Genomic DNA, 24,658 nt, shown 5'->3' with positions numbered 1-24,658 from the left:
AGATTTTGAAAAGGCTGATGCTTGATGGCAGGGACATATGTGGCTATTCATATATAACTGGGAAATTGTGAGCAGTTTATGTTGCTTTAGAAGGCCAAAATTAAATTGTGGATTGTATAGGTACATAGGAACAGCAGGGAGACTTTTGCTGCTATTAAGTGCTAAATAATTGAAGATTTTAATGGTGTTAGGAATGCTCCCAGTCTAACATTTAAAATAACTGAATACAGTATATCAGAATAGAAATGCACAGTTCACATGGCACATCAGAACAAGAACCAATTTATTATGTTCAAGGAACTCTCTGTAGATTAGAGGTGAGATTATGATGAGACAATTAGATTATGGTGAGACATGGAACAAGGCATGGGTGTAAACCATGTCTAAAGCTCTGAGGTTCCCACTAGCAAAATGGACTTAGTGGTTCCAAACTTTTCCCACTTCACAATTACTAGGACTTTTCAAGAATTAGTTGTCTGACCAAACTGAGTAACCGGACAAGAAGGCCCTTGGTCAGGGAGGTGACCAAGAACACAGTAGCTACTTGAACAGAGCTTCAGAAGTCCTCTGTTTTTGCAACAGGTTTTCCCATCCCAGCAATCCTCTCAGCAGCGCTCCATCAATCAGGCCTTTAAGGCAGAGTTGTGATCTCCCACTTTCAAGGACTCTGAGAGCATGAGGAATAGATTTTTCTCTCTGATGAGGCAAAAATGCAACTCTTTGGGCAGCGCCACACACTATGTCTGGCAAAGACCAGGTACTGCTTATCACCTTCCTAATACCATCCCCACAGTGAAGCTAGGTAGTAGCAACTTTGTGGGGGGTGATTCTCAGAGGCAAGGACAAGGAGACTGGTCAGAATTGAGGGAAGGATGAATGTAGCCAAACACAGGGAGGTCCTTCAAGTAAACCTACTCTAGAGTTCATGTGACCTCAAACAGGTGCAACAGTTCACCTTTCAGCACGACTATGAACCAAAGCATAATGCCATGACAACACTGTTGTGGCTTCAGGATGAGCCTTTATCTGGCCTTGAGTGACCCAGCCAAACCTTTGACTTCAAAACCATAGAACATCTGTGGGAATACCTGAAGCCTGCAGTTTACAGATGTTTTCCATCTAATCTAATGAAGCTTGAGAAGATCTGCCAGGAAGAATAAGCTAAATTACCCAAATCCAAGGCGTGCAAAGCTTGTAGAGACTTTCCCAATAAGGTTCGAAGCTGCAATTGCTGACAAAGGAGCTTCTACAAAGTAATGAATTAAGGGATTTGAATATTTGTGAATGAGAGATTTCAGTTTTTGATGTTTAATGAATTTGCAAACATTTCTGAAAACATGCTTTCACTTGGATATTTTGGGTTATTGAGTTTGGATTGATGGCAAAATGGCAAATATATCCATGTAAAAGTAAATGTACAACACAGTAAAGTGTGCAGAATGTGAAAGGGTCTGAATACTTTCTGAATCCCACTGTATTTGGAATAGCAAACTCAGAAAACGTGAACTGAAAAATGATAATGGAAAAGGTTACAGTGGCCAAAAATATGCAGGGTGTGTTTCATTTCTTATAAAATTAAATTGAATGTTGTTAGAGTAATGAACGAAAGCAGAAAACAGCTACTAGCTACCAGGCAGGGATAAGACTTTGATTGTGAAAATCGTTTGAAGCAAATTCCTGCACCCTAATGGGTCCCTAAGGAGCCGAGATTGAGAACTTCTGGAGGAGTGAAAACATGCTTAGCTTCCCTAAAACACCACCAAAGTAAATAGTGGCATATTTGTCATGACAGAAAAATTTAAAGGAGTGTCTCTGCTATTGTAATAGATACGCCAGTAAAGGGATTATGTAAAATGAAGTCATTTTTAAACAAAATATGTAAGTAGGCAGACCTCATCATACATAGCCTTTCTAATTTTAGTTCTTCAATCTCCCTGCCCTTAGTGTAGTTAGTCGAGTATTAGCATTTTGCATTAAGGTAATCGGAAAGTCCTGGCTAACTTTTAAAAAGCAGCAAATGAACAAGTAACATGGCCTTGCATGCTGTGTGTGCAGTGTATATCTTGACATTAAGTCTGCTTATCCTGGTGAGATGGGGAGTGGCAGCATGCTGAGTTGGACAGACCAAATCACCAACCTGTATCTCTAGAAACTTCTTCTCACTCTTAACTGTGTAATACCTAGACTTTCCCAGGCCATTCTGGAGATCTAATTTCTCCAATGTGCCCGGAGTCTGCTTTGAGTCTTCTCATAGTGGGCTGTGCCAGGTTCCACTCCAAACGAGAGTCACTGGGGCATTCTAAGTAAATGCCTAAAATCCCTCATTTGGTTTCCATGAATCTGGAGGAGCAGCAGTTGATATTGGTGAACTTCTCACTGTATCATGGAGCCACATGTATGTTGTTCGTAAATTGATGGCTTTACCCGCAGACTGACCTGTCACTTCAAGATCGTGGTGTGGTGCTACATCTGTGAAAAACTGCAGTTACATGAACATCACTACCCTCGTTTGTGATCAAGTCCTTAAGTTACTTTAACTTCTCCACTTGGAACAAGTGCTAAAAGCACATTAAAAAGAACAAGTCTCTCTATTCAGGGAGAGAACCATGACCTCATATTTTTACTTGCTAATTCTTATCCCATCCATATCACACTCAACTTCAAAGTGTTCCTCTGCACACAAGAGATAGTAGTCTGAAGAGGCTAAGAGGAAAACATCCTTTGCAAACAGCAAAGATACAGCCCTTAGACTCACCAAGTAGATGTTCCTCAAGCTTTACCAGGGTGTTATATCCTGTCTTTGAAAATTGTGAATAGAAAAGGAGCTAGTACAATTGCCTGTATTGAATAGTTTGAAATTAAGGCAAGGGATACAGGTATAATAGTGTACAATGGAGGTGCTTAAATACATTGTTTTCTCTTACATTTTGTCACTATCTTGGATTAACGAACATCAGGCAACAAGTAAACAATGTAATTGCTTGAAGAGATTCTTTAGTCATTTTGTGACTCTAGATGTTTTACTTACAAATCATAGTAGACTGTTTTTCACTACAAATTTTGCTTTGAGAAGCTATGGTGAACTGTAATTGAGTTTTGAATTCTTGAAAGCACTCCATCAGGTTATATAGCCAAATAACACTGTGTAACTTTACAAGGTCTGGAGGTTTAGGCATTAGATAGATAGATACTTTATTAATCCCAAGGGGAAATTCACATGCTCCAGCAGCCAGCATACTGATGAAAAACAGTATTAAATTAAAGAGTGATAAAAATGCAGGTAAAACAGACAATAACTTTGTATAATGTTAACGTTTACCCCCACGGGTGGAATTGAAGAGTCGCATAGTGTGGGATAGGAACAATCTAAGGGTGGACTTGAAGACATGCTGCTTCACTCTTCATCTGTTTCAATCGCACAGATATTTCCTTTGGTGATTATTCTTCAGCTTCCATATTGATACAGAAATTATAAAACTTTTTTTGGCTTTGCAGCAAGGGTGTATTTTAGGCTTTACATCCAAACTTAGCTGTTTTTCATTATCTTCTATTTCATTTATATATTGTTTAGTGAATATTGTTTTACTTTAAATTTTTATACTTTAAATGCATGTATTTGATGATTGAGGTAAATACAGGGCACCAGATGGAGATAGATTACCACTTCTTTCCACAGAATTAGCCACTGAGTAGGGATGCCTCCAGTAGTGATTAACACGGGAAGAAGTAATGCACCATTTAGCAACGACCAAACTGCATCTGCACCCAGTGTTTAGTGGACTCCCATCTGGTCCATTCAAGTCAATGGTAATGCATCTCTACGTGATTTACTGAGAAATAAGATTTGTAGGCATTACTCATAGTTGGTGCTTCTGAGTATGATTAGGTTCTGCTTCTGTGTTAAGGTTAAGATGTGCAAGAGTAGGCCAATCCATTACAAACTTGCCGAGTTCCATTCAACCCACAATAATGCACTTACTGAGAGCTTAATGTTGTCACGTCCTAAAATAAGTTAAAAATGGCAAGATGTGAAAAGGATTGAATTAGGAGTCAATTAATTACTTTGCTTTATAACTTTTTTAGTTTGACTGAATTGTAATCGGATTTGCTGTCTTGGTGCATTCTTTTAACAGTCTATAAAATAATGTTAATTCATAGCTTCGTAGGTGTTACGGTGGGAATATAGACAATTTCTAATGGCAGTCAAGGCTGTAAGTTTCCTTTAACTTTTGGTGGAGTGTAATCAAGAGGTTAATACAATTAAAGTTCGATAAAGTTAATTCATTCGACTGGAGTGCTCCTTTTTGATTGCAAATTATTTGAATTGCCTTGGCACTAATCAGTTTTAATGCAGTTGTGTAGGCAGATGCCAACTGTGATATGTGAGCAAGGGCACACTCTGTGCATCATCCACAGATGTGTGCATGGCACAGTTACCAGGTACGAATGACTTTGCACACTAGAGGTTTTAAGCATGCGTTGATAGCACTTTGCCACACCCGCCACACAATGAATCACCTAGATTGGGACCTGAGTGCAGTGGGTGACACCTCCGCGCTGTCTGCCAAGTTTTTTTTTTTTTTTTATACACCAGTGGCTGGAGTGACAATTTTGTCACCAACTCCCAAATTTTCCCTGTAAATTGGAGGACAAGCAAGATGCAGGTTAATATCATACCCAGGACGAAGTAATTGCAGGTTAAGGGCCCTGCTCAATGGCCCGGCGGAGAAGAGTCACTTCTGGCATTTATGGGATTAGAACTGGCAACCTTCCAATTGCCGGTGGAGATCCCTAGCCTCCGAGCCACTACTTTACACACTAGGCATTGAAGTTATTAGTTGAAAAGTAAGGAATATCAAATAAAAACATGAACACTACTCTGATCTGGAATTTATGGGCCTCTTAAGCATTATTAGAAACTCTTGACTTGGACTTTTCTATTCTGGCCATATATCATTCCTTATTTTGAATTACTTTGTACTAAAAATATTCTATGGTATTTCTCTTTTTGCTGGTAATTCTTACTATGTCTCTCTCTGTCCTTATTTTACAGTATTTTGTACTACTACTGTGCATCTTTCTGTTGGAAATCTTAGCTGGGATCCTGGCCTACATCTATTATCAGCAGGTAAGCATGCCAAAAAGGTACTAGATTGTGTCTCTGGTCCCTCTTTAATTCTGTTATTATGCGATATTGCTTGAATATTGCTGGTATCTATGCCATTACTTTATACAGACTCCTATCCTAAATAAATTTATTACCTTTCTTGTTTAAAATAAAAAAAATGACAAAATATCAAATGTAAGATGAAATGTGCCATCAGAGGGTGAAAAAAAATCTTAGAGTCAAATTATTGATTGTTTTTAAATTCTCCAGCTGTAGCAGTCTGCTGGTTGTTTTGCCTTATCAGACAGTTCAGTTCAGTACATTTCTTCTAGACTTTGTCACAAAATAAAACCTATTAATAACTTCTTCAGTCTTTGGATAACAAAAATAACGAGATCTTTCTAGTGTTAATTGCATTTGTATTCATTTATCAATACCAGAGTTAAATAACTCATGTACGGTTTCATAAAACTTTCCATGCACAGGGCCTGGCATGTGTAGTAAGGAAATAAAAATAACAAACAGGATGTGCCATTGGTCTGCAAGCCTGTTTTTGATATTTATTTCAAGGGGCAAGTCTGTTAAGGAAAGTAAGAGTGTATTTTTTTTTAAACATACTCTCTTAAGTTCACTCTCACCAAATCAGAGGGGGCCACTCACTAGAAATAAAGTCTACTTCTCATATAAATCTAAATTCGTGGTGTTTGTAAAATAAGAATGCTTTCAAAATGCAGGTTTTGCTTTAAGAAAATTAAGAAGTTTATAGAGAACTAGCAGAATACCCGCGCTTCGCAGCAGAGAAGTAGTGTGTTAAAGAAATTATGAAAAAGAAAAGCAAACATTTTAAAAATAACGTAAGATGATTGTTAATGTAATTGTTTTGTCATTGATATGAGTGTTGTTGTCATATCTATCTATTTATATTATATATATATATATATATATAGCAAAATACCTGCGATTGGCAGCGGAGAAGTAAAAAGAAAAGGAAACATTTTAATAATAACGTAACATGATTGACAATGTAATTGTTTTGTCATGAGTGTTGCTGGCATATATATATATAGCAGAATACCCGCGCTTCGCAGCGGACAAGTAGTGTGTTAAAGAAGGTACGAAAAAGAAAAGGAAACATTTTAAAAATAATATAACATGATTGTCAAAGTAATTGTTTTGTGTATTTGGCGCAGCGTCACAAAGTTGTTTTCGTAGCTGCATCAGAAAATGTACCACGCGTCTGACACGCCTCCTTTTACTGTTTTCTCACAGCTTGATTGCTGCTGTCATATATATATATATATATATATATATATATATATATATATATATATATATATATATATATATATACACACATACATATATATACACACATATATATATAATATACCTATCTACATCATATATACACACACATACATACATACACACACACAAATTATATATATGTGTGTGTGTATATATATATATATATATATATATATATATATATATAATGTAGATAGTGTGTGTGTGTGTGTGTGTATATATATATATATCTATATATATCTATATATATATATATATATATATATATATATATATATATATATACACACATATATACACACAAATACATATATATACATATACATACATATCTACATATATACACACACAGCTATTTCGTATCAGTGCAATACGCTGTTTGTTAAAACGGTTGACTCCCGCTCTTACGTGCAATAACAAATCAAATCATTCAGTTGTCTTTGCTCATATGTCATTTTAGAGCTGGACGCCTGGCATCTTTTTTTGGCCACAGGTTCGTTTCTGTTTGCTGTGAGGTTCTGTGTTGTGGAAATTCTCAGGATGGATTGCAGGTGCTCATCAGTGAGGCGACTCCTGTGTGCTGTTTTGTTAGTCTTTATCACTGAGAAGAGCTTCTCACACAGATATGTGCTACCAAACATGCACAAGGTTCGAGCCGCATGTAGACGGACTTTTTGTTCATCAAAGTCACCAAAGCGCCGTGCAAACTCAGTGCGCAGTGCGCTCAGTTTATCAGCAAAGTGCGATTTGGGAACACCGTAGTGACGACTTGGTTTAACAGTACTTGGCAACAGGAAAGTGGGGTAAGGTGAACTGGTGCATTTGTGTCTCCCATAAAAGCAGCTTCACTTGAAATCACTTTGTGATTGTGCACGGGTTAAACGTCCGCTGAAGTGTCAGGTTCTTATTTAATTATGCTGTTTTCTGTATCTTCTGAATTGCATTCAGGTTACCCTGATGCAAGGCAGCTGAAGCGCTGCATTATGGGATCTGTAGTTTATTGTGTTACCAGCGCTTCATATACCCGGGCTTTAATAACAATAATACAGTATATAAAATGATCTCGGGCGGATATAATTACACGCCGGGCGGATGTGGCCCGCGCCCTTGAGTTTGACACATATATGGACTAAATAGAACTTGAAAAGATATGTTTTTGAAATGTGATCGCGCAATTCAGATAGAGTTGACGCAAGACTACAGCCTGCATGCCTCAATGAGTCATCCTCCCCTCGCTCTTACTTTTTTACCGTTCATCTAATGAATACACTGAGTATGGCTTTACCAAAACAATCATTGATGGCGAATAAAGTATCCATTATTCGAGTATGTAGAGCGGGATATATATATATATATATATATATATACCCATGAGAAGTAGTGTGTTAAAAAGGTAGAAAAAGAAAAGGGAACATTTTAAAAATAACGTAACATGACTGTCAATATACAGTATTTGTTTTGTGAGTGTTACTGAGTGTTGCTGTCATCAAGGATTTGATTATCATTATTTCTTTCAATCAGGTTCGTATTTGTAGGATGTGTTGTGTTCAAGTTACATTCCGTGTTTGTCAATCGTTGTAAAGATGACAGGTTTCATTAATCGATTCGTTTCTTACCAAGGTTATTATAGTTTTGCCTTTTTATGTTAGTTTTTATTTCTATATTTTTTCTGACCTTACTTGGAAATTCAGTTTAGTTTTAGTTTTCCTTCATCATGTATTTTTAGTTTTAGTTTAGTTTTTATTTCACAAAGACATTTCTATTTTATTTTTATATATATTAGTTTCAGTTTTAGTTTTAGTAATTATGGCATGGAGCGCCTACGGAGTTAGATTTGTGTCACAATCAGACAAAACTGTACACTTAACAGATTTGGATATGAGTTTAATGTTAGTGGAAGCTTACTATACTGCCTGGTTTATTATCTGGTTTTATTTTTGTCTGATAAAAACAAGCATAATCAAAACTAGACACTGAATATGAACAATTTTAGACAGTTTTATAATTTTTAAAGTATTTTCTCATGAAAATCACACGGGCTTAGGAAGAACAGGGCTCTTAGACTTGAATCAGTGTGCAGACCCCACCTAGCTGTATTGAGGGAAACAAAGAACAACAAGCATGTAGTGTCAAGGTTAGGTGTGGTGAGTCTTGAATAGCCCACCATAAGAACAGTAAACCCATAATGAGCAGGGCAAGAGCAGGTAATAAGAGTACGGACAGGCACAAAACAACAGAGACAGCGTCTGATATTAGGAACAACATATACATTATCTAAACCTGTTTATCCAGAGGGATTTCAGAAAACCTGGAGCCTACCGCGGCAGGTTTGGATGCAAGGCAGGAAAAATCCCTGGTATGCAATATATATGATAAGGCTGATGTTAAAAACAAAAAGAATATGATATTTCAACTATTTTGGGAGAGAGAGAAAAACATTGAAAAAAGGGAATTTTAAAATATTCTGCTAATGGATTACTTTCACAATATTAGGGATTTTGAGTTGTGAATATGAACTAAAAAAGATAAATTAATAAATATGGAATAAATACAAAAACCCACTAGTAATTTTTCATTACTTGTCAGACTCTCTACCTTTGTTTGTATAAACCGTTGTTAAACAATGTTTTAAAGCAAAGTGATTGGTCAGTAACAATATGCTGATCTTGTATGATGACCTAGTCAGTCTCGATCGGGCTTTTATTTTAAAATCCGGGAGTGCTCTCCCTCGACTTTCTTGTATACTCAGATATGGGGATGGATATTTGAGGAGTAAACTGCAAGACAATGATTATATTTTAATATTATGTACATTACCATCAACAACAAATCAAATTAATAATATATTGAACAATTATTAAAAAAGTAAAGTTGAATAAATCGGACTCTGCAGCTGTATAAATAAAAAAGTTGAGTATGTGTTCAGATAAAGTACCACTTCTGGGTGATGGATTTGGCCCAAAAGTTAATACAGATCTACAATTGTGGTGTAACAACCACATGCCGAATTTCATCCATCTATCTACGTTTTTGAGTTAACGTGTTTACACACGCACAGAGACGCACACACGCAATTCCAAAAAACAGTATTGTTGGACACTGGTTAGTCTATAACGTCAAGATTCATCAAAATATCGAGGTCGAATTTTTTCATGATTACTATACTTTCTGTATACTTCATATATGAGAAAGTAAAAACGATTTCTCCTGTGCTAAGTGGCAGGTGAATTGCTGTCAACAAATAGCAGACACCTGAGAAATAAACTGAAACGTTACTCACTTGTGATTTTTCTATGGTAAACGTTTTATTGACCAGCACATTCTGATTTCAGCCATTTGAATTACATCTTGATACACAAAAAGTACAAAGAAAGGCGCACGCAAATCGCTTTCTATTTCACATGCTTTATGCACCCGCACTCAGCTTGCTCTGTCACCGCAAATGCTGTGTGAACTGCCGCCCTCCTTCACCAGCTTTCACTGGATGAGTATATGCGGGCGGCTCGTGGTGGATGACTTTCTGTTTTAGAGTTAAAACTTACAAGGGTTAACGACTAACGGCAAGAATATTCATTCAAAAACGAAAACTACAAATATTTTAGTAAATAATTATTTTATTTCAGTTAGTTTTTCCAGGTACTTTAATAGTTTCGTTTAGTTTTAGTTTTTCATTTCAGTTTTGTTAATTATTTTATTTCAGTTTACAAAAATGTTTTTTTAATAATAGTTTCAGTTTTGATTTTAGTTTTCGTTAACTATAATAACCTTGTTTCTTACTGCATCAATAACAGCTCGTCTTCTTCTTTATCTGAGACCTGACACACTGCATGCACGGGTTTTTTTTACACTGTCTTCCTTTAGCGGGACATTGACTTTTTCCACCGTGTGCTTTGTTTCCGCAGTAGCTGGATTTATGAATATGCTTATCAGACGCTTCATATTTTTGCTGCCTTTTCAATTGTGTAATTCGGTTTTGTTCAGCTCTTTGGAACTGTTGCCTTTTATCTGTGCACTGCGTCAGTTCACGTGAGCCGCTCGGTGTACATGCATCGAAGGTTCCCAGCTGTGCTGGTGCCATCTCGTGCTATGTCCGTGGCTGTATTTAATGTTACCTTAGTCCTGGCACTTAAAACTTTCTCTCGCAGTTTCGCTGAGTTTGTGTCAAACACCACCCTGACCATCTCATCTTCCTCTCAATATGCACAGTCCTACACCCGTGAATATTTACCCGTGGCAGTTTGCTATTGGATTGCCGCTGACGGACGGCCTTATATGGGCAGGCACTAAATTACAAACGCCAGCGGCAGCCTGTCTATGAACTTAATTTAAAGTGTAGGTTTACATCGTGCTTTGTTTCCGAAGTAGCAGAACTCATGAATATGGTTGTATATGTCACTCGCTCGCTTCTTATTGTTTCGCTGCCTTCTCAATTATATAATGCATGTTTTCTTAAGCGCTTTTTTGAGGTCTTCCTGGTTTTCTATGTACTGCGTGATTACGGGAGGCGTGATGATGTCACACGAAACTCCGCCCCCACGGCGTTGAAGCTCATCTCCATTACAGTAAATGGAGAAAAACTGCTTCCAGTTATGACCATTACGCGTAGAATTTCGATATAAAACCTGCCCAACTTTTGTAAGGAAGCTGTAAGGAATGAACCTGCCAAATTTCAGCCTTCCACCCACACGGGAAGTTGGAGAATTAGTGATGAGTCAGTGAGTGAGGGCTTTGCCTTTTATTAGTATAGATAACAGTAATAATGCAAAAACAGAATTCTAACAGGTACATACTGTTGGTCTTGAATCTATCCATCCATCCATCTATCCTATAACATTTTGATAAAAATTACAAATAAACCATAAAGTCATTTATGGTCGTTACGTCTAACCAGAAACAAAAACCTTAGGACTGAGATGGCTTAAACAAGACATTCTCTGGGGCAGCAAAGTAGAAGTAATTGGTGTTTGCTTTCTTGTTCTGGTCAACATTATCTGTAGTATGTAACATGATATAAAATAGTAGTGCTTGAAAGAATAACTAATTTGAGATTTGTTTAACCATTTAATGCATATTTATTCAGAATTTGACTGTTACCTTTCAGATTTTATTTGAATGGTGTTTTTGAAAGGAAATTTTCATGCAGCAAAATCATACATGCAGAATATAGAAATTGTGCAAATGCAAAAGTAAGCAACTCGTAGATCTGTGTTATAGATTAAGGCAAAGAATGATCAGGTGAGTCAGTGAATAAGTATTAACCAGTTAACAAGGGTAACCAGTTAAGTGAAAGACCTGAAATGATGTGCCAGGGAGGAACAAACATAAATTATTGTGAGAAAGCAGTTGTTACAGTTATGCTAGCCTCTTCCAAAGAGTGTCAAACAAACAGTAACAACCCTGCTAGTAAATGGATGTGCTTATAAAATTCCACCCAAGGCCATAATATATTTAAAAATATGTATGTATGTATGTATGTAATATATACATACACACACACAGTGTAGTCTCGCTTATCCGACATAAACAGGCCGGCAGAACGTTGGATAATGGGAGGTGTTAAGAAAAGCCTATTAAACATCAAACTATGTTATAATTTTACACATTACGAACCTCAGTTCACAAACGTCACTGGACACGTACAAATTGACTTATGACCAAAACGTTTGCAAAATTTCTGCATCTGTTCACGACCACACACTAGGTATACGAATGAGCCAGTTTCCCTTTCGGTTTGTGCTCGCCAATGATTTCCGCACATGTTCAGTCTCTCCCTGTTCAGCGAGAGAGAGAGAGCGCGCGCGAGAGAGAGACACATGCGTACACACACACGCACGAGTGAGAGAGACACATGCGCCCACACACGCCAGAGAGGGCTGGCCACATAATCCACTGTAATCATGTTTTACAACAAAACAGAAAAATTTAACTGAAAAAATGAACTTGGCAACAAAAATAGACTATGCTCACGCTCGCAACTTAAAGTTCTTGTTGCAGATTGATGCGTTTTTTTTTGCGGTGGGACGTTGGATAATACAGAATGTTGGATAAGCGAGACTCTATTGTGTGTGTGTGTGTGCATGTATATGTATGTGTGTATGTATATGTATATAAATATGTGTATATATATATATATATAAAAAAATATATATATATATATATATATATAATACACACACACACACACGTACGTATTAATAGTCATTATTTTCCTGTATAAATCGTTGGTTGTTACGATAAAAAATGTCAGTTAAATATATCATATAGGAGACACACACAGTGATATTTGAGAAGTGAAATGAAGTTTATTGGATTTACAGAAAGTGTGCAATAATTGCTCAAACAAAATCAGGTAGGTGCATAAATTTGGGCACCACAAAAAAGAAATGAAATCAATATTTAGTAGATCCACCTTTTGCAGAAATTACAGCCTCTAAACGCTTCCTGTAGGTTCCAATGAGAGTCTGGATTGTGGTTGAAGGTATTTTGGACCATTCCTCTTTACAAAATATCTCTAGTTCATTCAGGTTTGATGGCTTCCAAGCATGGACAGCTCCCTTTAACTCACACCACAGATTTTCAATTACAAACCGGATTCCAAAAAAGTTGGGACACTAAACAAATTGTGAATAAAAACTGAATGCAATGATGTGGAGATGGCAAATGTCAATATTTTATTTGTAATAGAACGTAGATGACAGATCAAACGTTTATTCCGAGTAAATGTATCATTTTAAAGGAAAAATATGTTGATTCAAAATTTCACGGTGTCAACAAATCCCAAAAAAGTTGGGACAAGTAGCAATAAGAGGCTGGAAAAAGTAAATTTGAGCATAACGAAGAGCTGGAAAACCAATTAACACTAATTAGGTCAATTGGCAACATGATTGGGTATAAAAAGAGCTTCTCAGAGTGGCAGTGTCTCTCAGAAGCCAAGATGGGTAGAGGATCACCAATTCCCACAATGTTGCGCAGAAAGATAGTGGAACAATATCAGAAAGGTGTTACCCAGCGAAAAATTGCAAAGACTTTGCATCTATCATCATCAACTGTGCATAACATCATCCAAAGATTCAGAGAATCTGGAACAATCTCTGTGCGTAAGGGTCAAGGCCGTAAATCCATACTGGATGCCCGTGATCTCCGGGCCCTTAAACGACACTGCACCACAAACAGGAAAGCTACTGTAAAGGAAATCACAGAATGGGCTCAGGAATGCTTCCAGAAACCATTGTCAGTGAACACAATCCACCGTGCCATCCGCCGTTGCCAGCTGAAACGCTACAGTGCAAAGAAGAAGCCATTTCTAAGCAAGATCCACAAACTCAGGGGCCTCATGTATAAACGGTGCGTACGCACAGAAATGTTGCGTAAGAACTTTTCCAAGTTCAAATCGCGATGTATAAAACCTACACTTGGCGTAAATCCACGCACTTTTCCACAGTACCTCATACCTTGTCGTATGCAAGTTCTCCGCTCGGTTTTGCAGACTGGCGGCACCCAGCGCCAAAGCAGTGCTACTGTTCCTGTGTGGTTACACCTTATTTTCCTGACGCGGCTTTATAAATACACCGAAACTAACCGCATATTGTTTGTTAGTGTAATGCATCTGATTGTAATTAACTTGTAACAATATAATGGTAGAGGAAACAGCCATAGTATTCCAAATACCATAACTGCTTTACCGTTGTTACTCTCACTTCTTCTTCTTCTTTCAGCTCCTCTTGTTAGGAGTTGCCACAGCGGATCATCTTTTTCAATATTTCTCTCACTGCACCACTCAGAGTATTTATATCACTGTATCTGAGTGTGAATCACAGCAGCAGCTGATCGGAAAGGGAATTATCGGTATACAGCTTCAAGGACACGCTGTCTCAGCCACTGCAAAATGTTTTAAAGCCTTTCCTGTACAGACCTCGCGGTTCAGAAACAAAAACGATATCATTTATAAGGTGAAATTCAGCAAAATATGTTTATTAAATTATACTGGTAAAACTTTAACTTCATTTAAATAATCTATATTCTTCACTGGGAGTGTCGTTAAGGATAGAATAATTAAACATGTACTATGAAGATATTTCAATGTTCTTTAAACGTTTTGAAGAATCGGCGCTAAGCTTACAGATGGCTTAACGCCTATTACAGAGCTGATTGTATGGCGATCGGTTACTTGGGGAAAGAAAAGCACTGACTGCAGTGACGGCTACGCCAATATATATTGAATATAAAACAGAAAGAGAAAATAACAACACAGCTAAAAACACCGCGACAAATTTTGGCAAAAGTTAAATGCTTGTGTCATGAGCATGAGGCGGCTATGCAGTGTCCGCAACGGACGTAGCCATCCACTGTGCATAAGCTACCTTACTGACGGGCGGCTAAGGAGCCACCGATTCTTCCTCTGCCCAGTGCCACCATAAGCCTAGAGCCCCTGATTGTACTGCTGCAATAAATTATTTCATCGAAGTGAAACACATGTTTAATAACGTGCTTTAACTCCTATCATCATGAAAATGATATCGTGTATACATCTCAGTATTTTAGTTATTCAGAGAACTGTAATATTACGAATGTAATTGATTCTGTGTCCAGTTGGATGAAGAGAGCCGGTTTAAAAAGCAAGTAGTGATTCACACACACAGAGCACATAGAAGATCAAATACAAAACAAAGCATTTAACGTGCTACTTTAATTACGATTTGATTTGAGAAACTGTTTAATTAAACGATTTTAAGATGAAGTTTATGATCTACTTTAATGACAAAATAAACTACGTGATTAAAGTGGAAATGTCGAGATTGAAGTTGACATTTTGTGCTTTTTCCTCACTGTGTGCCTTTTTTCTCTGTACCCTAATAAGCTTTCATATGATACTCAGACAGTGGGCTTACAACTCTGCTTTTCACGGCGATTTTGATATGTGACTTCTTTATTATTTCCGGCACTGTGCGATTTGTGAATGTGAGCTTTCAAGTTTCTCCAACACGCTATGTCACTCGATCAACTTCCTTTTGTTGATTATACCACGGTTTATTTGAACAAATAGTATGTTTTTCATTTGCCTCCACTTGGTATTCGCTGAAATTCTTATATTTTCCCCCGTGCTTTTCCCATTGTCTTTTCACCGAAGGCTGCGCTTAAGGGCGATTTATATTGATTTGCATATTCAAATAGGCGTAATTCTGGGAGGATTTGGGGCGTTGCATAATGCGCGTGCACGAGCGTTAGTTTTCGCGCTGATCGGGATTTATTTAGCGGAAGAACGTGGAAGTTGGAGTGCGCAAAGATTCCTGCATCTGGATTTTTCTGTGTGTAAACACATTTCGGCTTTTGTGCTTACGCCATGTTATAGTGTGAGTTCTACGCACGGCGTTATACATGAGGCCCCAGGCGTTTTCACTGGGCCAAGGATCATTTAAAATGGAGTGTGTCAAAATGGAAGACTGTTCTGTGGTCAGACGAGTCACGATTCGAAGTTCTTTTTGGAAATCTGGGACGCCATGTCATCCGGACCAAAGAGGACAAGGACAACCCAAGTTGTTATCAACGCTCAGTTCAGAAGCCTGCATCTCTGATGGTATGGGGTTGCATGAGTGCATGTGGCATTGGCAGCTTGCATGTCTGGAAAGGCACCATCAATGCAGAAAAATATATTCAGGTTCTAGAACAACATATGCTCCCATCCAGACGTCATCTCTTTCAGGGAAGACCCTGCATTTTTCAACAAGATAATGCCAGACCACATTCTGCATCAATCACAACATCATGGCTGCGTAGGAGAAGGATCCAGGTACTGAAATGGCCAGTCTGCAGTCCAGATCTTTCACCTATAGAGAACATTTGGTGCATCAAAAAGAGGAAGGTGCGACAAAGAAGGCCCAAGACGATTGAACAGTTAGAGGCCTGTATTATACAAGAATGGGAGAGCATTCCTATTTCTAAACTTGAGAAACTGGTCTCCTCGGTCTCCAGACGTCTGTTGAGTGTTGTAAGAAGAAGGGGAGATGCCACACAGTGGTGAAAATGGCCTTGTCCCAACTTTTTTGGGATTTCTGAATCAACATATTTTTCCCTTAAAATGATACATTTTCTCAGTTTAAACTTTTGTTCCGTGATTTATGTTCTATTCTGAATAAAATATTAGAAATTGGCACCTCCACATCATTGCATTCAGTTTTTATTCACAATTTGTATAGTGTCCCAACTTTTTTGGAATCCGGTTTGTATATTTAGGTCTGGGGACTGAGATGGCCATTCCAGAACGTTGTACTTGTTCCTGCATGAATGCCTTAGTGGATTTTTTGCAGTGTTTCGGGTCGTTGTCTTGTTGAAAGATCCAGCCACAGCGCAGCTTCAGCTTTGTCACTGATTCCTGGACATTGGTCTCCAGAATCTGCTGATACTGAGTGGAATCCATGCGTCCCTCAACTTTGACAAGATTCCCAGTCCCTGCACTGGCCACACAGCCCCACAGCATGATGGAACCACCACCATATTTTACTGTAGGTAGCAGGTGTTTTTCTTGGAATGCTGTGTTCTTTTTCCTCCATGCATAACGCCCCTTGTTATGCCCAAATAACTCATCAGTTTCATCAGTCCACAGCACCTTATTCCAAAATTAAGCTGGCTTGTCCAAATTTGCTTGAGCATACCTCAAGCGGCTCTGTTTGTGCTGTGGGGAGAAAAGGCTTCCTCTGCATCACTCTCGCATACAGCATCTCATTGTGTAAAGTGCGCCAAATGGTTGAACGATGCACAGTGACACGATCTGCTGCAAGATGATGTTGTAGGTCTTTGGTGCTGGTCTGTGGGTTGACTCTGACTGTTCTCACCATTAAGTCGATTCTGCCTATCCGAAATCTTTCTTGGTCTGCCACTTCGAGCCTTAACTTGAACTGAGCCTGTGGTCTTTCATTTCCTCAATATGATCCTAACTGTGGAAACAGACAACGTAAATCTCTGGGACAGCTTTCTGTATCCTTCACCTAAACCATGATGGTGAACAATCTTTGTCTTCAGGTCATTTGAGAGTTGTTTTATGACCCCCATGTTGCTACTCTTCAGAGAAAATTAAAGGAGGAGGGAAACTTACAATTGACCCCCTTAAATACTCTTTCTCATTATATGATTCACCTGTGTATGTAGGTCAGGGGTCACTGAGCTTACCAAGCCAATTTGAGTTCCAATAATTAGTTCTAAAAGTTTTGGAATCAATAAAATGACAACGGTGCCCAAATTTATGCACCTGCCTGATTTTGTTTGAACAATTATTGCACACTTTCTGTAAATCCAATAAACTTCATTTCACTTCTCAAATATCACTGTGTGTGTCCCCTGTATGATATATTTAACTGACATTTTTTATCGTAACAACCAACGATTTATATAGGAAAATAATGACTATTAATACTAGAATTACCAGAGCCTACGAAAAAACTCGTAATTCCGTCCCACCTTAAATCGCTTCTTAAATCCCTTCACACCTCTCCGCCAGCGCCCTTTGTCTTCTAAATGTGCTGATAAAGAGAAGCTAGGAGCAGCCGGCTATTCCATTCCCCCACCAATTTAGAATGTGCACGAACTTCTCCCAGCTCATGCCTTGATTGAGGATCTGGGACTGAAGTGGAGTTTTAGAGTGGAAATAATATATCGTTATTTGGAACACACGCATTTCATGTCTGTTCCGTTTCTACAGTAATCTGTGTCAACACATTGTTAAAACAGAAACGATTTTTATATTCTAGTAGTAGATGGCAAAATGTAGGCATAAACTATATAATGTATGAAGCCTTAAACTATATAATGTATGAAGCCTGAAGTCCAAATAGCAAAGAAACATTTTTACAAGAATAACACAACAATTGCGCTTTTATTCAAAAATATAACTGCAGAAACAAAAAGCTGCCTTAACATGCGACATTGACAGCCGTTTATTGTAACTGCCTCTGTGATGCAATAGAATCAGTTCTCTCTTGGGAATTAAAAGGTCACAAGTTCGATCCTGCGCCTCTCCGTTTTGAGAAGGAAACTGCTCTTAGTCTTACTATTTTAGAATAAAAGCATACATTTGATTTCAGTCTTTAACAACCGGTGCAATTTATGATCCTTGTAAAGGTTAGCTCTTTTTTTTTTTTTTTTTTTAAATTCACTTTTCATTCTCTCAGTTGAGTTCAGAATCAATCCATACAACCCCATCTGACACGGCTGTTTTCACTAAAGACGCGCTATAGCTCTGCAGTGTACCACGATGCATACTAACTAACAGATATATCTGCATTCTTTTAATTGTAAGAAAGAACTGTCATCTCTGTCTTGTCATGGAGCACAGTTTAAACTTTTGACTAAAGGGTGTTATTTCATGTCTAGAGGGCTCTAATAACGTTAACAGTGTGGGAGAGTGTATAAGGGCTTAAAATATATAAAAATAACTATGCAAACATATGGTTTCTACTTCGCGGATTTTCATCTATCGTGGAGGGTTCTGTAACGCAACCCCCGCGATCGAGGAGGGATTTCTGTAAAATATTTATTTATATATATTTATTTATATATTTATTTATTTATTTATATATATTTATTTATATACTAGCAAATACGACGCAGCATGGAGAAGTAGTGTGTTAAAGAAGCAATGAAAAGAAAAGGACACATTTTGAAAATAACGTAACCTGATTGTCAATGTAATTGTTTTGTCACTGTTGTGAGTGATGAGTGTTGTTGTCATATATATATATATATAAATATATATTTACACACACACACATAAACATATATATATAAACATATATATACATACATATCTACATATATACACACACAGCTATTTTGTATCAGTGCAATACGCTGTTTGTTAAAATGGTTGACTCCCGCTCTTACGTGCAATAACAAATCAAATCATTCAGTTGTCTTTGCTCATGTGTCATTTTAGAGCTGGACGCCTGGCATCTTTTTTTGGCCACAAGTTCGTTTCTGTTTGGTGTGAGGTTCTGTGTTGTGGAGATTCTCAGGATGGATTGCAGGTGCTCATCAGTGAGGCGACTGCTGTGTGCTGTTTTGTTAGTCTTTATCACTGAGAAGAGCTTCTCACACAGATATGTGCTACCAAACATGCACAAGGTTCGAGCCGCATGTAGACGGACTTTTTTTGTTCTTCAAAGTCACCAAAGCGCCGTGCAAACTCAGTGCGCTAATAACTCTAGCTTCGCAATAACTTGCAGCATCATAAGGTAGACTTGATTAACGTGGTAAGTGTTCGGCAAGGCAGCTGAAGCGCTGCATTATGGGATCTGTAGTTTATTGTGTTACCAGCGCTTCATATACCCGGGCCATTAATAACAATAATACAGTATAGAAAATGATCTCAAGGGCGGATATAATTACGCCGGGCGGATGTGGCCCATGCCCTTGAGTTTGACACATATGGACTAAATAGAACTTGAAAAGATATATTTTTCAAATGTGATCGCGCAATTCAGATAGAGTTGCCACGCAAGACTACAGCCTGCATGCCTCAATGAGTCATCCTCCTCTCGCTCTTACTTTTTTACCGTTCATCTAATGAATACACTGAGTATGGCTTTACCAAAACAATCATTGATGGCTAATAAAGTATCCATTATTCGAGTATGTAGAGCGGGATATATATATATATATATATATATATATATATATATATATATACCAGATCGCAGCGGAGAAGTAGTGTGTTAAAAGGTAGAAAAGAAAAGGGAACATTTTAAAAATAACGTAACATGACTGTCAATATACAGTATTTGTTTTGTGAGTGTTACTGAGTGTTGCTGTCATCAAGGATTTGATTATCATTATTTCTTTCAATCAGGTTCGTATTTGTAGGATGTGTTGTGTTCAAGTTACATTCCATGTTTGTCAATCGTTGTAAAGATGACAGGTTTCATTCATCGATTCGCTTCTTACTGCATCAATAAACAGCTCGTCTTCTTCTTTATCTGAGACCTGACACACTGCATGCACGGGTTTTTTACACTGTCTTCCTTTAGCGGGACATTGACTTTTCCACCATGTGCTTTGTTTCCGCAGTAGCTGGATTTATGAATATGCTTATCAGACGCTTCATATTTTTTGCTGCCTTTTCAATTGTGTAATTCGGTTTTGTTCAGCGCTCTTTGGAACTGTTGCTTTTTATCTGTGCACTGCGCCAGTTCAAGTGAGCCACTCGGTGTACATGCATCGAAGGTTCCCAGCTGTGCTGGTGCCATCTCGTGCTTTGTCCATAGCTTTATTTAATGTTACCTTAGTCCTGGCACTTAAAACTTTCTCTCGCAGTTTCGCTGAGTTTGTGTCAAACACCACCCTGATCATCTCATCTTCCTCTCCATAAGCACAGTCCTTCACCCGTGAATATTTACCCTTGGCAGTTTGCTATTGGATTGCCGCTGACGGACGGCCTTATATGGGCAGGAACTAAATTACAAACGCCAGCGGCAGCCTGTCTTTGAACTTAATTTAAAGTGTAGGTTTACATCGTGCTTTGTTTCCGAAGTAGCAGAACTCATGAATATGGTTGTATATGTCACTCTCGCTTCGCTTCTTATTGTTTCGCTGCCTTCTCAATTATATAATGCATGTTTTCTTGAGCGCTTTTTTGAGGTCTTCCTGGTTTTCTATGTACTGCGTGATTACGGGAGGCGTGATGATGTCACACTAAACTCTGCCCCCACGGCGTTGAAGCTCATCTCCATTACAGTAAATGGAGAAAAACTGCTTCCAGTTATGACCATTACGCGTAGAATTTCGATATAAAACCTGCCCAACTTTTGTAAGGAAGCTGTAAGGAATGAACCTGCCAAATTTCAGCCTTCCACCCACACGGGAAGTTGGAGAATTAGTGATGAGTCAGTCAGTCAGTGAGTGAGTGAGTGAGTGAGGGCTTTGCCTTTTATTAGTATGTGTATGTATGTATGTATATATATATATATATATATATATATATATATATATATATATATATATATATATATATATATATATATATATATTATATATAATATATACTAGCAGAATACCCGAGCTTTGCAGCGGAGAAGTAGTGTGTTAAAGAAGGTTCGAAAAAGAAAAGGAAAAATTTGAAAAACAACGTAACGTGATTGTTAATGTAATTGTTTTGTCATTGATATGAGTGTTGTTCTCATATCTATCTATCTGTATATATGTATATATATATATATATATATATATATATATATATAATGTATATATATATATATATAATGTAATATATATATATATAATGTATATATATATATATATAATGTATATATATATATATGTTGTTCTCATATCTATCTATCTATTTATCTATCTATCTATCTATATCTATATATCTATATATATACCCGCGCTTGGCAGCGGAGAAGTAGTGTGTTAAAGAAGGAAAGAGAAAGAAAAGGAAACGTTTTGAAAATAACGTAACATGATTGTCAATGTAATTGTTTTGTCACTGTTATGAGTGTCGCTGATATATATATATATATATATATATATATATATATATATATATATATATATATATATATAGCAAAATACCCGCGCTTCACAGCGATGTCATGTGTTAAAGAAGTTATGAAAAAGAAGTGGCAGTCTGACGGAAGACGGCGTTAGCTGCAGAGCTCAGCTCAGAGCCAAATGAGATGAATGGGAGGGGAGATGATGACGTCACTCCCCCACCCGCCTTAACTGTCAATCCCCAACAAACACAGTCTCTCGGAATTTGCATAAGCACACCCTTCACCTACAATTTTAACTTAGTTATAAAGTGATCAAAACTCGCTTATATCCTGCGCCCCTCTCATTAAATTTGTATCCCGTGATTACCTGTGGGCATGTGAAACGCATGCGCTGTAGCCTGTCTATGAACTTAATTTAAAGTTTAGGATTACACCTTGCTTTCTTTCCGAGGCAGCAACACTCATGAATATGGTAGTATATGTCACTCGCTCGCTTCTTATTGTTTTTCGCTGCGTTCTCAATTATATAATACATGTTTTCTTAAGCGCTTTTTGCAGGTCTTCCTGGTTTTCTACGCACTACGCTGACAATCAGTTCACGCGGATTACGTGGGAGGTGTGATGATGTCACACTAAACTCCGCTTCTTCCAGCTCAACTCCATTACAGTTAATGGAGAAAATACCTTCCAGTTATGACCATTAGGCGAATTTGAAATGAAACCTGCCCAACTTTTGTAAGTAAGCTGTAAGGAATGAGCCTGCCAAATTTCCAGCCTTCTACCTACACGGGAAGTTGGAGAATTAGTGATGAGTGAGTGAGTGAGTGAGTGAGTGAGGGCTTTGCCTTTTATTAGTATATAGATAGATATATATATATATATATATATATATATAGATATATATAGAGATAGAGATAGAGATATAGATATATATAGATATATAGATAGAGATAGAGATATATATATATATATAGATATAGATATAGATATAGATATAGATATATATATCACTGACTGACTCATCACTAATTCTCCAACTTCCCGTGTAGGTAGAAGGCTGAAATTTGGCAGGCTTATTCCTTACAGCTTACTTACAAAAGTTGGGCAGGTTTCATTTCGAAATTCTACGCATAAGGGTCATAACTGGAAGCTATTTTTCCCCATATAATGTAATGGAGTCTTGAGTTGGAGATGGCTGGGGGGAGTTTATGTGACATCATCACGCCTCCTACGTAAGTACGTAGAGCACAAGGAAGAACTCCAAACAGCGATCAGCACAAAACGCCATTTCACAATTGAGAAGGCAGAAAAACATTATGAAGCAAATGATGCATACAAGCATATTCATAAGTACAGCTACTGCGGAAACAAAGCACGGCGTGAACCGTAAGTTTATATTAAATTAAGTTCATAGGCTACCACTAGCGTTTGTAATTTAGTGCCTGCCCATATAAGGCCGCCCATCAGCGCAATCCAATACAAACACTGCCGGTAAATATTCACGGTGAAGGACTGTGCTTATGCAGAGGAAGATGAGATGGTCAGGGTGGTGTTTGGCACAAACTCATTGAAACTGCGAGAGAAAGTTTTAAGTGCGGGTCTTAGCTGACATTACACGAGATGGCACCAGTACAGCTGGGAACCTTCGATGCAAGAACACCAAGCGGCTCACGGAACTGACGCAGTGCACAGACAAAAGCAACAGTTCCAAAGAGTGCTGAACAAAACCGAATTACACAATTGAGAAGGCAGCAAAAAATATGAAGCGCCTTATACATAGAATCATATTCATAAGTGCAGCTACTGCGGAAACAAAGCACACGGTGGAAAAAGTGAATGTCCTGCTAAAGGAAGACAGTGTAAAAAAACCCGTGCATGCAGTTTGTCACATCACAGATAAAAGGAAGACGAGCTGTTTATTGATGCAGTAAGGAACTAATCGATGAATGAAACCTCTTATCTTTACAACGATTGACAAACACGGAATGTAACTTGAACACATCCTACAAATACGAGCCTGATTGAAAGAAATAATGATAATCAAATCCTTGATGACAGCAACATTCAATAACACTCACAAAACAATTACTGTATATTGACAATCATGTTACGCTATTTTTAAAATGTTCCCTTTTCTTTTCATAACTTCTACTTCTCCACTCGATACGGGTATATATATAAATGTATATATATACCCGATCTACAATACATACTTTAGCATAGACAAGCCACACGCTGTGGCTAATTGTAGAGTCTTAAGCCTCTAACGCCGACATTCGAGGTTCGATTCCGAGAGGGATGTACTGACTATGTACGCGCTACCGATTCATTTTACCTTCGATCTCCTTGGTTTGGGACGTATGAAAAATATTAGGTTAGCAGAATCATGTTACGTTATTTTTAAAATTTTCCCTTTCTTAGCACAAGCACAGCTGAGAAGCTTCGATGCATGTACTCCATAACGCGTTAAAAAATAACGCATTTAATCACACTTTCAATTCCAAGCAAACGGAACTTTTGTCAATGCATGATTTCCTGGTACATCCATTACACTGATGCACACATCACAGCTACAAAAATGTTAGAGTCGGAATAAAGCGCGTTCCTACGACTGATCATTTCGACTACCCGAGAAGCCTTGATAAAAGCATGGTTTTGTGCACACTGAAAAGCAAGCAAAATTAGATGCATTACAGAAAGCGGACTTTGTGGCTCTTACTGGGGATCATTGGACTTCCGTGACCGTTAGTAATTCTAAATA

The 24,658-nt window shown here is 37.8% G+C and overlaps 1 protein-coding gene across 1 annotated transcript in view; it reads left to right on the top strand.

Moving 5' to 3' along the window:
- LOC120535839 (CD151 antigen-like) overlaps positions 1 to 24,658 on the top strand; it is a 145,327-nt gene that overhangs the window by 77,968 nt on the left and 42,701 nt on the right. The window contains exon 4 of the mRNA XM_039763954.1: positions 5,054 to 5,128. Coding sequence (XP_039619888.1) covers positions 5,054 to 5,128 — 75 coding nt within the window. The remainder of the gene's footprint in view (positions 1 to 5,053; positions 5,129 to 24,658) is intronic.

This window comes from Polypterus senegalus, chromosome 1 (assembly GCF_016835505.1).
Source record: "Polypterus senegalus isolate Bchr_013 chromosome 1, ASM1683550v1, whole genome shotgun sequence".
Classification (NCBI taxonomy): domain Eukaryota; kingdom Metazoa; phylum Chordata; class Cladistia; order Polypteriformes; family Polypteridae; genus Polypterus; species Polypterus senegalus.
Note: the sequence above shows the minus strand (reverse complement) of the source record. Positions and strands in the feature narration are given on the sequence as shown.